The following is a 15823-nucleotide window of genomic DNA, read 5'->3' on the forward strand; positions in this document are numbered from 1 at the left end:
TGAAAAACATAAAATAAATAATATACCCACCACCGTAGAGGAGGCACCATCCACCATAGAGACTCACAAGCCAGCTAACCATAGAAGGACCCCTAGTAGCAGGTGGAAATTCACGGACCTTCAGAAAAAGCTATGAACTCATGCTGTTACCTTACAGTAGTAAGGTGAAAGGCTTGAGAGCACTTCGGTGTCACAGCATTTGAAAGAAAAGACACCAGTCACTTAACCACTGCTTTGAACGGTGAAGGGACACATCACTTGTCTTAAAATACCACACCAGACTAAATTTTTAATATTGGACTTATACATTTTGGTTATTTATTTTTATGTTGTGCATACACCAGTCACAATCAATGTTCCCTTTAAACTACGCGCCTGCGCGGCAGCGCAGTCTAAATGACGGTCCCGCGCAGTACAATGTCAGACGGCGCAGCCACGCAGTGCGCCGCGAGAGCCCGCCCATTGTGTTACAATAGCGAATGAAAATTCGCTATTGTCACACGGATCCTCCTCCTGGCCAATCAGGGAGCGGGTCCTCCCGCTTCCTGATTGGCCGAAAGGCATACCACCCCCATGCCATTGGCCGAGGTCCGAGGAGGAGGCGGGAGGACTGAGAAGATGTAGGGACGCGGGTGCCGGGACTAAAGAGAAGCTGCTGTGACTCGTCGACTCGTGAGGTAAGTGCACGGGTCGTAGGTGGAAGATTTTATCATTGTTTCCTCTTCTGTATATCCAATGCAAAATTATTTACAGGTTCTGGTAAACCTCACTTCCTTACTCGGGGTTCTTGGGTATCTGTAAGATCTGACACTGGTTAAAATATTTATACAGTGCATTCTTTACTAAGAGTTCATTAAACATTTCTGTGCATTGCTATGTTCAGTATATTATACACACTTGCTGTGTGGTGTTGCAAACGGTTTCTACACTGGTGGGTGAGCCAGTGCTCCCATCACCTTTTTTAACATTTGGGAATTAGCGAAGGCTTTTTTTTTTTTTCTATGGTAAATACACCAGTGGTTTTCCAAAAATAGTTTGTTGCCAGCATGTGCTGCTTTGGCTGGAGCTTACACAAGGCTGCAAATTGTCTCCCCACCCCCTGGGAGGGCACTAGGCCGATTGCCAAGCTCCAGGGTTGTAACACACACCTCCATACCCAGAAGTACTGCACTTATCTGATGTTCAAATACTCTTCTCCCATCTATCGATCTGTACACTTTTAAAGTCCATACATCAGTCCCCATAGTTTGAGTAGCAGCAAAATTCTGCCAATAGCTAGCAGTCATTGGTCAAAACTGTCATAGGATGGCACTAGACCAATCACCAGGGATGTCACCTGCACCTTCATACCCAGAATTACTAGGTTTTTTCTTCACTCCTGTCAGCTAAATGGAGCAGTGGGGATTTGGGGGGGGGGGGGGGGGCTGGGACGGGACGCTGGCATCTCTGCATTGATTGGGGGCAATGCTGTGGGCACTCTGCAATGTATTGGGGCATTGCTGTGGTACTCTGCAATGTATTGGGGCATTGCTGTGGTACTCTGCAATGTATTGGGGGCATTGCTGTGGTACTCTGCAATTTATTGGGGGCACGCTGGTCACTCTGCATTGACATCCCCCCATTGCTCAGTCTAAAGTTTGGCGCTCAGAAATTTTTTTATTTGCTCAGCACAGTAAAAAATTAGAGGGAACATTGGTCACAATATTCTATTATATTAATGTTATCAGCACATTTTTAGTTGTAGCAACTCTTTGGACAGGTATTGATTGGCACATTGATTACTACTCACCTTGTGGATTTATATTCTTCTTTTTAGCATTGTGTAGTTTAATTTGTACAAGATTTATATCAATATATATATATATACTGTATATATATCTCAATATATATATATATACTGTATATATATCTCAATATATATATATATATATATATATAATTTTAGAGGAACACACTAATGACTGCCTAAATTTATATACATTTACTTTCTTATTCTATATTTTACACGTTGGCACCTAACAGCACAGCACCATCACTGTATTAGACATCAAACCTAATAATATTATTCCATTTATCCACTGTACAGATTCTGCCCAGTTCCAATTCCCATTTTTCAAAAAAGGTTGGTTCTACAAGTAAGAAGTAGACTTTCAAAAGTGTGTGAGGAAGACCTCCTCAATCCAAACAGTATTCTTCCAACGTAGTGAGACGGTGACAAAAGGCAAATGGAGGTGGAAAGGAATGCAAGAAGTGATGCAACTGTAATGCCCTTCAAAAGTCCAAGCAGAATGGGCCCATGGAAGTCGCTCTGAGCTGCAGGGTGGGCCAGGCGTCTCTAGCTATCAAGAAATGGGAGGCCTGAAATCGCCCGGAGTCTAGTAAAGCGTAAAAACGCATGTTGCCCAGGATAGGGAAGAGTGAAGAGTCGGCAGAAGTCATTGTAGTGGTAGAGAAATACCAACTGCATATTCAGGTGCTGGGCCCTGTTAAAGGGTGAGCCTTGAGAGTGGGGGATAAATCCCCAAAACACTTTAGTGCTCTATGCAAGGGGACACAGGTTTGGGCCTGTTCTAGTTGTGGCCAGAGTTTAAGGTTTGCACTAATTGATTAGCCTGCTTAAGTGGGCCGCTTGGTAATATTTATGTAAATCTGGGATGGCTATTCCTCCAAATTGCTTAGGCAATATCAACGGTTGATGGCAGATTTGGAGGCCCAGATGAACTCAGTAAACAAAGAATGAATTTGTTTGAAAGTATTGAGGGGGGGATAACAATAGGTAGGGCCTGGAAAAGTTATAGAAATTTTGGTAAAATGATAATTTTTATAATGCTGCATTGCCCGAATCACGAATGCAGTCCACAATACTATGTCTCCAATAAAGAGCGTACTTTGCCCAAAAGTAGGGGAACGTTAAGGTCAAAGGTACGAGATAAACGGGAGGGTATAATTTACCAAATCTGTCCATGGCCCTTTGTTTTATCCTAATGCTGCTGATGTCCTGCAGCCTACATATGGTCTGTCCCTATCCACATGTACTGCAGTAATAACAAGCTGCATGTGTTTTTTTCACAGAGCATAATCCTGTTGCTGGCTGCAAAATAGTTTTTTCAAAAGGCCTTTTTTAGGATAGCAACACTGCAATATGCCTGGACATCGAGCATAAGCACAGAAGAGCATATTGTTTCCTTTGAGAAAAGGGCAGCCCATTGTCACCCCATTACACAAAGTCCCCAAACAAGGACCTTTATATCAATACCACCAGCTGTTATTTTTTTTTTTTTTTTTTAATCAATCTTTTTATTGAGTTTTCATCAAACAAAAGAAAAACAAACAAAGGTACAAACGTTTGGGAAGTACAATTCCCAATAACTTTCATGGACATATACATGTGCCTTCATAATATTCTCAGTATAACATTGAATAATACACATAAGTACTGGAATGTAACTGGGATTTACTGCAATCCACCAGCTGTTATTTTCATGAAAGCTAGCAATTAAAAAAAATTGGCTTTCCAAGTGACATCATCATGTTAAAGATTATATGAGATTTTAGAGGTTGTGTTTTCATCTACTTCCCTGCAAAGATGGGTGGATCCTCTTGTTCCTGTTGAGCAGCTCCTTGCTTAGAGAGCCCAGACCCAGAAAACGAAAGCTTTCGGGGGTTGCTATTCAAACCTTTTCACAGTTCCCATTGGAAAGAGTGGTATTTGGCCCATTCTAGATCTGAAAAACCTCAACTAGTTCCTGCAAATTCAAAAGTTTGAATTTGGACCTGGACATCATTACTTGCACATTTTTTTTTCTCCTGACATACATTATCTACGTTTTGGTGCGGGGGCTCAGCACTTCTAATTTGTTGCCCTTCCCTTTGTTTGTCCACGGCTCCTCTGATCTTCACCAAAGTACTTCTCTTGGTCCTAGCTCTGCACTGTTCTCTGGGTATACATGTTATGGGATACCTGAATGATTTCCTATTTAAATGGGAGATGTTACATAGGGGATGTCCTATACTGTCCTGTACTGTATTCAAAAAAACACATTTTACTGGTAAGTCAAAAATCGTACTTTTGCTATTGCCTTCTCTTCGCCTTTTGTCAATGAAAAAAGACTTACAGGAAAAGAACCACAAGGACTGAAGGGGGATTGAAATGATTCTCCCACAAAATTTCAGTTGGGTCCCCCTTGCAACATCCATCCCAGCTGCCAATCTTTTTATTTTATTGGGATTTCATTAATTTCACTATTGCACAGAAGGGATACTATTGAAATATAAAAAATGCAGCTGGCTGCTGAATGCCTGGGATGCAAAAGATTATGTTGGCAAAGCAGAGGGATTGCTGGTGTGCCTCTGCTGTGTACAACCACACCACCTCATCAATACCTACCTACGGAAAAAAAAAAAAGTAAATACATATTGAAGTAAAAATATATCTTAAGTTAAAAAAAAGTGGCTGTTAATTTTTTACTCGGGGGCAATCCAGGCCATTAAATTTACTCTAAATTATATGGACGTGATTGCAGCACAAAAAGCTTGGGCAAAGTGAGGCTCAGATTGTTAGACTTTGGGGTGATTAGAGTGTAGCTTTTATTTTCGCAAAGGGCAACTGATGCATGGAAAAACACTGTAAATATGTGTGGCTTTTGTCTTTCAAGTAATACTTTCAATTTGTATTTCAAGGTAAAAACTTGTTTTGTCTTTCCATCATATGTTGCAGCCCAACCAGCCACTGTACAATATTTGTGGCTATTATCTCTAAAATGATAAACTCTAGCATTTATTTCCAGATAAAACCTGCCTTGTCTCTTTCTATTTGCTGCCATTGAAAGTGCTCATGTTCTGTCCTAAAGGTAGCCAATTTCTTTACATACCTGAAATAGAAATAGGATTGGATAGGTTGGAGAAGGTCTCAAAGGCACCGCATCCCAATTGTAAATAGGAAGCAGGAACGTAAGAATATGCTCTCATAAAGTATGTGAGGGCTCGGGATTTTTAAGGTGCCAATAACTGCAGTCAATAGATTACATAAAATTCAAAAATTGTAATTGTATTTGCTAAAAACCATATAGTGACCACATATTAAAATACAAGAGGACCAATCCCAAGTCGCTGTATATCGAGGCGATTTAGTGCGATACGAAGTCGCAGTGTAGCAATCCCGACTTGTTTCATCATTGATTTGGTTTCTTCAGGGGATAGTTTTAGCTACACCCAAAAACAGCATACAGATTGAAATAAAATAAGGTCCAATTGCGAATGGGCAACCAGGGAGGGAGCACAAAAAAGATCCAAGATTTAAAGCCCACAGGTGTGGCTGGTGTAAATCAACCACAGGAGGAATAAATAGAGCAAGGAAAAACTCTTATTCCCAATTGAGAAAGTATTGTCAGGATTCAAATTCCCAACATAGCAGCTGGGCCCACCATGCACCAGGAACCACAGTCTGACGACAAATATCAGCCACCAGGGGCAGGGCAGCCATCAGAAATGTTGGGGCCCCTTACACAGTTTTAGGCCTGGCCCCCCCCCCCCGGCCTGACCACCAACATTCCGCAGGGCCCACCTACCATGTCATCGTCCTCCTACAGTCCCCATATCCTCCTTCATTCCATGTCCTTTTCTTACTCCAGTCCCATCTCCTCGATCCCAGGAAAATAAAGGTGAATGGTTCAAGTAAATTCCACCCCTCCTGTCCAGGGGTGAACAACTGGAGAACAGGGGAGGGCATGGCCTACAGCTGTGTGTGAGGGCTAGTGAGGGACAGGACCCACAAAATAGTGCCAGTCTGCAAGGGAACGGCAGAGCATACAATTGAATGGCATTGCGAGGACAGGTGGCAACCATACCCTGTTTGGGGCCCCTCGGGACGCTCGGGCCCCCTACATGTGTTTGGGCTGTACCCCCCTGATGGCGGCCCTGACCAGGGGATCAAAATAATCGGTACTCAAAAAGCGTTTTAAACCACAGCTGTGGGCATCAAAGTGATCCACGTCCCATGGATACCTGAGTCTATATATTGAATATGTAGGGAATAATAGGGGATACAGAAGTAGGAGGGGGTTCACAGAATCAGAGTTCTAATTTTGAAGTATTTTTGTGCAATTTGTTTTGACATTTTACTAAACTTTTAAGAGAATGCAGTGTGGTATTTCAAAAAAGAAGCTCCAGAACTATTCTATTAAACTGTTTTGCCAGTGGACAATTTGAATGAATTTAAGATCTTTAGCATTTTTATTTTTAAGAGTAAACTTTCCTGTCTGCTACGTCCATCGTTTTAATCATTTCTTTCCTGTCTGTCTCCATGGCAGCCTACGTGTGGGTTAACCCCGCCTCCACTCCAAGGGTATAGGACCCCCCTCCCATAAATTTCAGCTCTCAGGTACAGCAGGTGTTCATTTTTTGTCCTCCTCCAAGGACCTACACTTCTGATGTCTTACTACGTCCAGCTTACCTTAGGATACTTTGGATGGTGTCTGCATGTCCAGAGCCCAGCCACGGGCGGGTGAGTGACATTTAAAATCCCCTGCTCTCTGCGGTTGACTGAAGCTTGATTGGCATTCTCTGACATGGGTCTGAAGATTCGCATTGCTTCCCTTCATGGCAGCGGTATTTGTTATTTATGTACACTTTGTTTGTCTCTTTCTCTATCACTGTACAATTTGTTTGTTTGGCCCAATGGCGCTGGAACGCTTCCTGCGTTCCAGCAAACCCTTCCTGCGTTCCAACAAACCCTTCCTCTTCCTCCTCTGCTTCTAGCGTCCAATCGGTAGACGCTTCGTGGTCCCGCGCATGCGCAGTGCGCCGCGAGCGAAGTCGAGGCTTGGTTCGCACATGCGCATTAGCGATCGCGGCCGCATCACCGCTGACGTCATTCCGGCGGGAGATTTAAACAGCTGACGATTCCCCTGTACTTTGGGAATGTACTGTGGGCATTGCGGCAGCTTCCCAGTGTCTCTGGATTCCTTGCTACAGGTATGTGCAATGGAGACTTGACTGCAGGGGGGGGGGGGGGGGATGTCACCTCACAATGTATCACTGACATGGTGTCTGATATGTATTACCTTTCTTTATCAGTCTGGTTGTTTGGCCTGAAGTATGGATCCTGCGTCACCGCCCTCCTGTGGCCAGCCCTCTCACAACAGGTGGGTGCTGGCATTTTTCAGAGGGGGGGGCGGGGAGGGCTTGCTGGTCCCTAGGTCATGGCTAAATCCAGTGTCTCCCCGATTTTCTCTTTTTTCCATCAGCTCTCCCAGGCCTGATTTACCACAAGAAAGAGACCCTGTCAGACCTCGTGGGAGTTCATCCTCCAGATCTAAACGCAGTGAATCTCCATCAGGGAGTAGGCAGCAAGGGAGACGCTCCAATTCCTCCCCCAGACACCATACACGATACCAGAGTCACCGCACACACCAGAGAGCCTGTTGGGGTTGTGGGGCGCATGTCCCGGAGGACAAGTCCCTATGTGAGCCATGTTTTGCTCATGCAGCCGGTGAGAGGGGGCAAAAGGATCAAAGATTGGAATCTCTAGTGAAGAGAATAGTACAACAGTCCCTGAAAGAATGGGGTACAGTCCCACCACTTGGTCCCACCACATCCAGTTCTCCAGGGGAAGTGCAGGAAGATCAAGGCCCCTCTCAACCGAGTATTACTTCTGCAAAGTCATCTGACAGTGATTCGGAAGAAGAAGGGGCTGTAGGCGGCTTTGAGTTCGCCCTAGTTTCACCCCTGATCAGAGCCATTAAAGAAGCTCTCAGATGGGAGGATCCTGTGTCTCCTCAGAAAAAGCAGCGGAAGTTCTTCAAGCACCTTGGTAAGGAGCGTATCAACTTCCCTTCCCTCTCTGAATTACAAGAGGTGATTACTGAAGAATGGAGTAAAGGGGATAGTAAGTCTTCCTTATCCTCCAAACTTGGGAAATTATATCCCTTTAAACCTGAAAATGTCGCCCGTCTGGAATCTGCTCCTCTTGTGGATGCGGCAGTTACAAGATTAGCAAAGCATGTCACTTTGCCACTAGATGACGCGGTCTCTTTCAAAGACCCTTTGGATAGGAAGATAGATCTGGACCTAAAGAGGATCTTTGTGACGGCCGGCGCGGCCTGCAAACCTGTGATGGCATTAGCAACAATGTCTAAAGCCATGGAAGTCTGGGTTTCCGATATAGAATCCAAACTTGGAAGTCTCTCGGAAGAAGCCGTAGAAAGTTCCCCTATTCACGAACTCAAGCTGGCTTCAGTGTTTTTAGGAGAAGCATCTATTGATGTTCTGCGTCTTCTGTCCAGATCGATGCTATCCTCAGTAACAGCAAAGAGGGCCTTGTGGCTTCGCCCGTGGATTGCAGATCCAGCTTCTAAACAGGCATGGTGTAAGATCCCTTTTGAGGGTACTTCCCTTTTTGGAAACAAACTAGACAGCGCCATTGCCAAGGCTACTGGCGGAAAGTCAGGTCTCCTCCCGCAAGACAGACGACTATTTGGTCAGAAGAAGCCTCAACCTAGGAGGCAATACACGGAGAGATCAAGAGATGCACACTCTTACAAGCCTAATAGAGATTTCCGAAGAAACTGGAGAGGTGGTCAATCCTCTACTCGGAGGTCATCAAAAAATCCAGCGCCTGCTGGACAAGATTCCACTAAATCTTTTTGAGATTGGGCCCGTCCAGGCATGTCAGGTGGGGGCACGTCTTCTCCATTTTCAGCATGTCTGGGCGGCCTCAATCACGGACTTTTGGACCGTCAGGACGGTCTCTACAGGCCACAGATGGTCATTTCTGGCAGATCCAGTTCCAAGATTCATCTCAACTCATTTACCCTGTCTAGAAGAGAGAAGAGAAGTCTTGCTCGCCTATGTAGACGCTTTGGTGGCTCAAGGAGCGGTAGCTCCGGTTCCGGAACAAGAAAAATTTCAAGGGGTTTACTCACCCCTCTTCTTAGTCCAGAAGAAGAACGGGGCCTGGAGACCTGTTATAGATCTCACATACCTGAACAAGTTCATAAAGAACGAAAAATTCAAGATGGAAACACTCTCAACTATTCAAAGGGCAGTACTGCCGGGAGATTGGCTCGCCTCAATAGATTTAAAGGATGCGTATTTTCATGTACCTGTGGCAACCGACTTCCACAAATATCTTCGCTTCTGTGTTCGGAATCAGCATCTGCAATTCATTTGCCTACCCTTCGGCCTGTCTACCTCACCCAGAGTATTCACCAAAGTTCTTCTAGCAGTGGTAGCCTTCATAAGATTGAAAGGTATACGTCTACATCATTACTTAGACGATCTTCTGCTTCTGTCTCAAGAAAAGGATCAGTTATTGGCACACAGAGATCAGGTCATATCGACCCTCAAAGAGTTTGGCTGGCTGCTAAACCTACAAAAGAGTCAGCTGGAGCCTACTCAGCGCCTAGTCTATCTTGGGGCGCAATTCGACACCGTCGAGAATTCAATCTCTCTCCCATTAGAGAAGATACCGGTAGTGAGGGAGAGAATCCTTCCGGCTCTTTCCTCTCCTCGGCTGAAAGCCTCTCAGTGCCTCAAAATCATTGGCACCATGGTGTCCACGGCTCCAATGGTCAAATGGGCTCTCTGGCATATGAGGCCCTTCCAAAAAGGGTTCCTACAACAATGGAACACAGAAGAGAAAGATCAGTACATTCATATCTCCTCCAGCATGAGATACAGTCTTCTTTGGTGGCTGCAACGCAGGAATCTGCTCAACTGTCATTCTCTGGTTCCAGTCTCATGGACTATAATCACAACAGACGCCAGCAACTCAGGTTGGGGGGCTCATTGTCTGACAGAGATGACACAGGGGAGATGGTCTTTTCAGAGACACACTCCAGTCTCCAATATACTGGAACTCCGAGCAGCCTACCAGGGTCTTCGATCTTTCCAACACCTGCTAGAGGGGAAATCTGTAATGATTCGGATGGACAACACCACGGCAGTGTCTTATGTGAAGAGACAAGGTGGGACACGGAGTCTCTCTCTGCTACGAGAATTAGACCCCATCATGTCCTGGGCCCAGACTCACCTAGTAAACATCTCGGCAGTTTACATCCCAGGTTCACAGAATGTTCAAGCGGATTTTCTGTCCAGGGTCCAGTTGAACCACAACGAATGGTCGCTCCATGTGGAGTCGTTCAAATGGATTCTGTCGTTGGGAGTATCTCCCGAAGTCGATCTGTTCGCCTCCCCTTGCAACCACAAGTTGGAGAAGTATGTCACGAGAGGCAAGTGTCCTCAAGCTTACGGGACAGATGCACTAACCGACAGGTGGGAGTTCAGCAGGGCTTACGCCTTTCCTCCAGTACCCATCATTCTCAAATTCCTGCAAAGACTTCAAGCGGAAGATGTGGAGATAGTGATGGTGGCGCCTTTCTGGCCGAACAGGCCATGGTTTCCGCTACTCCTACAACTGAGTTACCGGGACCCGGTCCCTCTTCCCCTCAGACCAGACTTGCTTCTTCAGGGAACATCAGTGCACCCCTGTCCTGCAATTCTCCGGTTGACGGTCTGGTTCTTGAGAGGGAAAGGTTGGAATCGCTCGGCTGCCCATCTACAGCCATTTCCACCTTGATGAATGCTAGACGACCAAGTACTAATAAAGTATACTGTAGAATCTGGGCAAGATTCATGGAGTCTGCATATCCTGAAGGTATGTCTTCCTCAGTCCCTGGGATTCAAGAAATACTAAGTTTTCTTCAGGCTGGTCTGGATATGCCCCTTTCAGTGGCAACTCTTAGAGTTCAAGTTTCGGCCTTATCGGCCTTCTCCGGGGTCATGTGGGCCCAACACCCACTAATCCAACAATTTTTCAAAGGAGCAATCAGGCTCAATCCTCAGAGAAGACCTAGGTTCCCGAAATGGGATCTACCTCTTGTCCTAAATGCCCTCTCCAAATCGGGCATAGATTCCTCTTCTTCTATCAAGGACCTGACCATCCGAACTGTCTTCCTGGTAGCCATTACTTCGGCTAAAAGGGTCTCTGAATTAAGTTCTCTCGGATGTAAAGAACCATTCTTGACTTTTTTTCCGGATCGGGTAGTGCTGATACCCAGGCTGAATTCAAATCCGAAAGTCACCTCAGTGTTTCACCAGAATCAGGAGATTGTCCTGCCTACTTTCCGTTCATCTAATGAGTCCAATCCTCATCCGTTGGATGTAGGAGAATCCTTAAAAGCCTATCTTCAAGCAACTGCACCATTCAGGCAGTCTGACAACCTCTTTGTCCTGTTCTGGGGAAAGAACAGAGGTAAACCTGCTTCATCTAGGACTATCGCTTCATGGATAGTGGCAGCTATCCAACAGGCCTATAGAGCTGAGGGGCTGGCTCCTCCGGAGGCGGTGACGGCGCACTCTACAAGGAGTATCTCTACTTCCTGGGCGGCTTCGCGGCACGTGGCTCCAGATGTGATTTGCAGAGCGGCTTCGTGGTCATCAGTCAATACTTTTATGACCCACTATTGTGTAGAGCCTGCTTCTCTGTCCTCAGTTAATTTTGGTTTGACTGTTTTGTCTGCAAATAGCATGAATTAAAATTTTCTTTGCTAAAGCATTCCCACCCGTGTGGAGTGAGCTAGTTATTTCCCACACGTAGGCTGCCATGGAGACAGACAGGAAAACGGAAAATTCCTATCATACTTACCGTAATTTTCCTTTCCTGATAGTCTCCATGGCAGCCGGAGTACCCACCCTCTCGTCTTGGATTCGGCTAAGATATGGAACACCTGCTGTACCTGAGAGCTGAAATTTATGGGAGGGGGGTCCTATACCCTTGGAGTGGAGGCGGGGTTAACCCACACGTAGGCTGCCATGGAGACTATCAGGAAAGGAAAATTACGGTAAGTATGATAGGAATTTTCCGTTTTTAGGTGTCACAGTTAAAACTACCCAAACAAGCCTTTTTTATTTCAAACTGTAATGATTTAGATTGGGGGCACCTCCATCCTTCCTTTCTGGTCAGAAGCAAGACAGTGCCGACCCAAGAAGCCTGTCTCTAAATGATGCAACATAATAACCATCTAAAAAACACACGGTGAATGTTACCCTGTAAAAAAATAATACATTTTCTGCCAAACCAGGTTGTGGAGAATCCCTGACTTTAAGCCATGCCTCTTTAACGATTTGTGTATGGTACTTAAAGATTTTTTTTGTTGCATTGTTAAATGTCCCCATGGAAGTGCCCAGCTCTCTGTGCCTTTGCCTAATAGCCCTGAAAATGGCTTAAATGTAGAATCAAGAATGGCCCCCATAGACTTTAATGTTATTTGCCACTAAGTTCAGGTTTCAAGAATTTCAAACAAGATATGACCACGAATCGAACAGAGGAAGATTTACCCATCTGTAATTGTGATGTATAAATATTGGTGGAAAATAATTGTGCCACCTTTGCAGCCACAGCCCATTTATCAGTTTTGCTGCTGTTCATAGAAATTATGTCTACATCTAAATGCTTGGTATTGATATCAAGTTTTTTTTGTTTACCTTTCCTTTATCCAGCCTTTTTGTTTTAATTGAGGGTGAAATTCTAAGCCATACGCCATGCCTTATTATACTGCATTGTAAAATTCTTATTTATCTTTGCATTATATTACAATTTTGAGCTCTCTCACAGAAATGTACTTTGCTGACATGTCCATGTGTTACTGTGGCTCTAGGAACTTGCAAATGGACAGACCCAGAGGGAGATGGCATGGCTGAAGGAAGTGGGAGATGACCAGTAAGTGATCTGCTGTGCTCATTATCACATTAATATTAATGATGAAGACTGCAATACTGAAAATTGTTCTCAATAAGCATTTGTTAATCTACGGCCATGTGAAAAAGTAAGTACCTCCATGGAAATTGTCTTTTTCAAACTATTAGAACAGGCAAACATTATATCTTCATTCATTCATTCAAACAGTGCCTGCAGGTAAAGATGACATAATGACACACAAAGCGGACATTGTGGGGTTAAAGTAGAACTATAGGCAAAACTTTTTTTTTTCTTTTTGGATAGAGTAAGGAAGGGTTATACAGTCCGGTCCATAAATATTGGGACATTGACACATTTCTAATCTTTTTGGCTCATTGGCTTCATTTTGAAATGAAACAAACAAGATGTGCTTTAACTGCACACTTTCAGCTTTAATTTGAGGGTATTTACATCCAAATCAGGTGAAAGGTGTAGGAATTACAACAGTTTGTATATGTGCCTCCTACTTTTTAAGGGACCAAAAGTAATGGGACAGATTAACAATCATAAATCAAACTTTCACTTTTTAATACTTGGTTGCAAATCCTTTGCAGTCAATTACAGCCTGAAGTCTGGAACGCATAGACATCACCAGACACTGGGTTTCATCCCTTGTGATGCTCTGCCAGGCCTCTACTGCAACTGTCTTCAGTTCCTGCTTGTTCTTGGGGCATTTTACCTTCAGTTTTGTCTTCAGCAAGTGAAATGCATGCTCAAACTGATTCAGGTCAGGTGATTGACTTGGCCATTGCATAACATTTCACTTCTTTCCCTTAAAAAAACTCTTTGGTCGCTTTCGCAGTATGCTTCGGGTCATTGTCCATCTTCACTGTGAAGCGCCGTCCAATGAGTTCTGAAGCATTTGGCTGAATATGAGCAGATAACACTTCAGAATTCATCCTGCTGCTTTTGTCAGCAGTCACATCATCAATAAATACAAGAGAACCAGTTCCATTGACAGCCATACATGCCCATGCCATGACACTACCACCACCATGCTTCACTGATGAGGTGGTATGCTTTGGATCATGAGCAGTTCCTTTCCTTCTCCATACTCTTCTCTTCCCATCACTCTGGTACAAGTTGATCTTGGTCTCATCTGTCCATAGGATGTTGTTCCAGAACTGTGAAGGCTTTTTTAGATGTTGTTTGGCAAACTCTAATCTGTCCTTCCTGTTTTTGAGGCTCACCAATGGTTTATATCTTGTGGTGAACCCTCTGTATTCACTCTGATGAAGTCTTCTCTTGATTGTGAACTTTGACACACAGACACCTACCTCCTGGAGAGTGTTCTTGATCTGGCCAACTGTTGTGAAGGGTGTTTTCTTCACCAGGGAAAGAATTCTTCGGTCATCCACCACAGTTGTTTTCCGTGGTCTTCCGGGTCATTTGGTGTTGCTGAGCTCACCGGTGCGTTCTTTCTTTTTAAGGATGTTCCAAACAGTTGATTTGGCCACACCTAATGTTTTTGCCATCTCTCTGATGGGTTTGTTTTGTTTTTTCAGCCTAATGATGGCTTGCTTCACTTATAGTGACAGCTCTTTGGATCTCATATTGAAAGTTGATAGCAACAGATTCCAAATGCAAATAGCACACTTGAAATGAACTCTGGACCTTTTATCTGCTCCTTGTAAATGGGATAATGAGGGAATAACACACACCTGGCCATGGAACTGCTGAGCAGCCAATTGTCCCATTACTTTTGGTCCCTTAAAAAGTGTGAGGCACATATACAAACTGTGGTAATTCCTACACCTTTCAACTGATTTGGATGCAAATACCCTCAAATTAAAGCTGAAAGTATGCAGTTAAAGCACATTGCATTTGTTTTATTTCAAATCTATTGTGGTGGTGTATAGAGCCAAAAAGATTAGACTTGTGTCAGTGTCCCAATATTTATGGACCTGACTGTTACCCCTATCAGATTTTTTTTTGCCATCTGTGTCCCATTGCAGAGATTAGCCTTCACTTCCTGTCCCATAGCCAAAACAGGAAGTGAGAGGAAATCCCTGTAAATTTCATTGGGGATCCCCCGCTCACCAGAACTAGTGTCCCTATTGGAAGATTTGCCCTCCATTACTTTTATTGGTACAACACAAAATGTGGGATTTTCCTTTACTTTCACTTTGAATGATAATGGTAAACAGGACAAACAAAGAGGTTGAATCTCCATAACGGGGGCACAGACAGCAATAAAAACCTGACAAGCATTCTAATCCCTCTGCACTCTATCCAAAACAACAACAAAAAGTTTTTGCCTTTATTCTTTAATTTACTCAAGAAATACTGTAAGTTATTCACTTTGCAAAAGGATAGTAAATGAGGTCAAGCTTTGCTGACTTTCATCATCCAATCATATGCAAGCAAAATGCTATTTTTTTAAAAATTTTCCTTGCATGTGATTGGGGATTCTATGCAAAGTAAATTTTCACTAATTGACTAAGGTAAGGGGAAATTACCTTGTGCTGTAAACAGCCTCTTTGCCTTTAGTAAATAAACTCCGGTGTATTCATTCTCATAATCTAAACTAATCACTTCAGCTCCGGACGGTTTTACCCAGTGGTGGGATTCAGCCGGTTCGCACCGGTTCCACAGAACCTGTTACTAAAAATTTGCAAGTTCGCCGAACCGCTGATTTACTGTTCAGTGACCAGGATCTGGAATCGATCATCATCCACTCTGGCTGGCTCTCTGCCTGTGGCCATGGCGCTCTCTCTCTGATGTGGGGAGGCGGGCCGGAGCCCACACACACAGCACTGGTTGCTAGAGCCGCTTGGTGTCTAGCAACCAGTGAGGTCACTCCTTTCTCCTGCACGCCGCCGCCTCCCCACCAATTACAATTTGGCTCCACCTCCACCACCCACATTCAGCGCGGTTAGCACTGTCTGCAGGCTGCCTGCAGGTGCGCAGCCTGCAGCACGTGAGGAGGAGTACTTGAACTTCCACTGTGGAAACACTAGGATTCTGGAGGGGCAGCCGCCCGTCCCAATGTTCTTCACTCTTCAGCCTACACAGGTATGAGACTGAGTCACTGACTGACCGTAAATGTTTTTATGCAAAAGGAGTGAAATAAGATAGATAGGCAAC

The 15823-nt window shown here is 44.4% G+C and overlaps 1 protein-coding gene across 1 annotated transcript in view; it reads left to right on the plus strand.

Moving 5' to 3' along the window:
• The window catches only part of TBKBP1 (TBK1 binding protein 1), a 267510-nt gene that overhangs the window by 113844 nt on the left and 137843 nt on the right, over positions 1-15823 (plus strand). Inside the window, exon 6 of the mRNA XM_082271866.1 lies at positions 12657-12718. Within this exon, the coding sequence (XP_082127992.1) occupies positions 12657-12718 (62 nt within the window). The remainder of the gene's footprint in view (positions 1-12656; positions 12719-15823) is intronic.

Source organism: Pelophylax lessonae (genome assembly GCF_965119305.1).
Source record: "Pelophylax lessonae genome assembly, chromosome: 11".
Classification (NCBI taxonomy): Eukaryota; Metazoa; Chordata; class Amphibia; order Anura; family Ranidae; genus Pelophylax; species Pelophylax lessonae.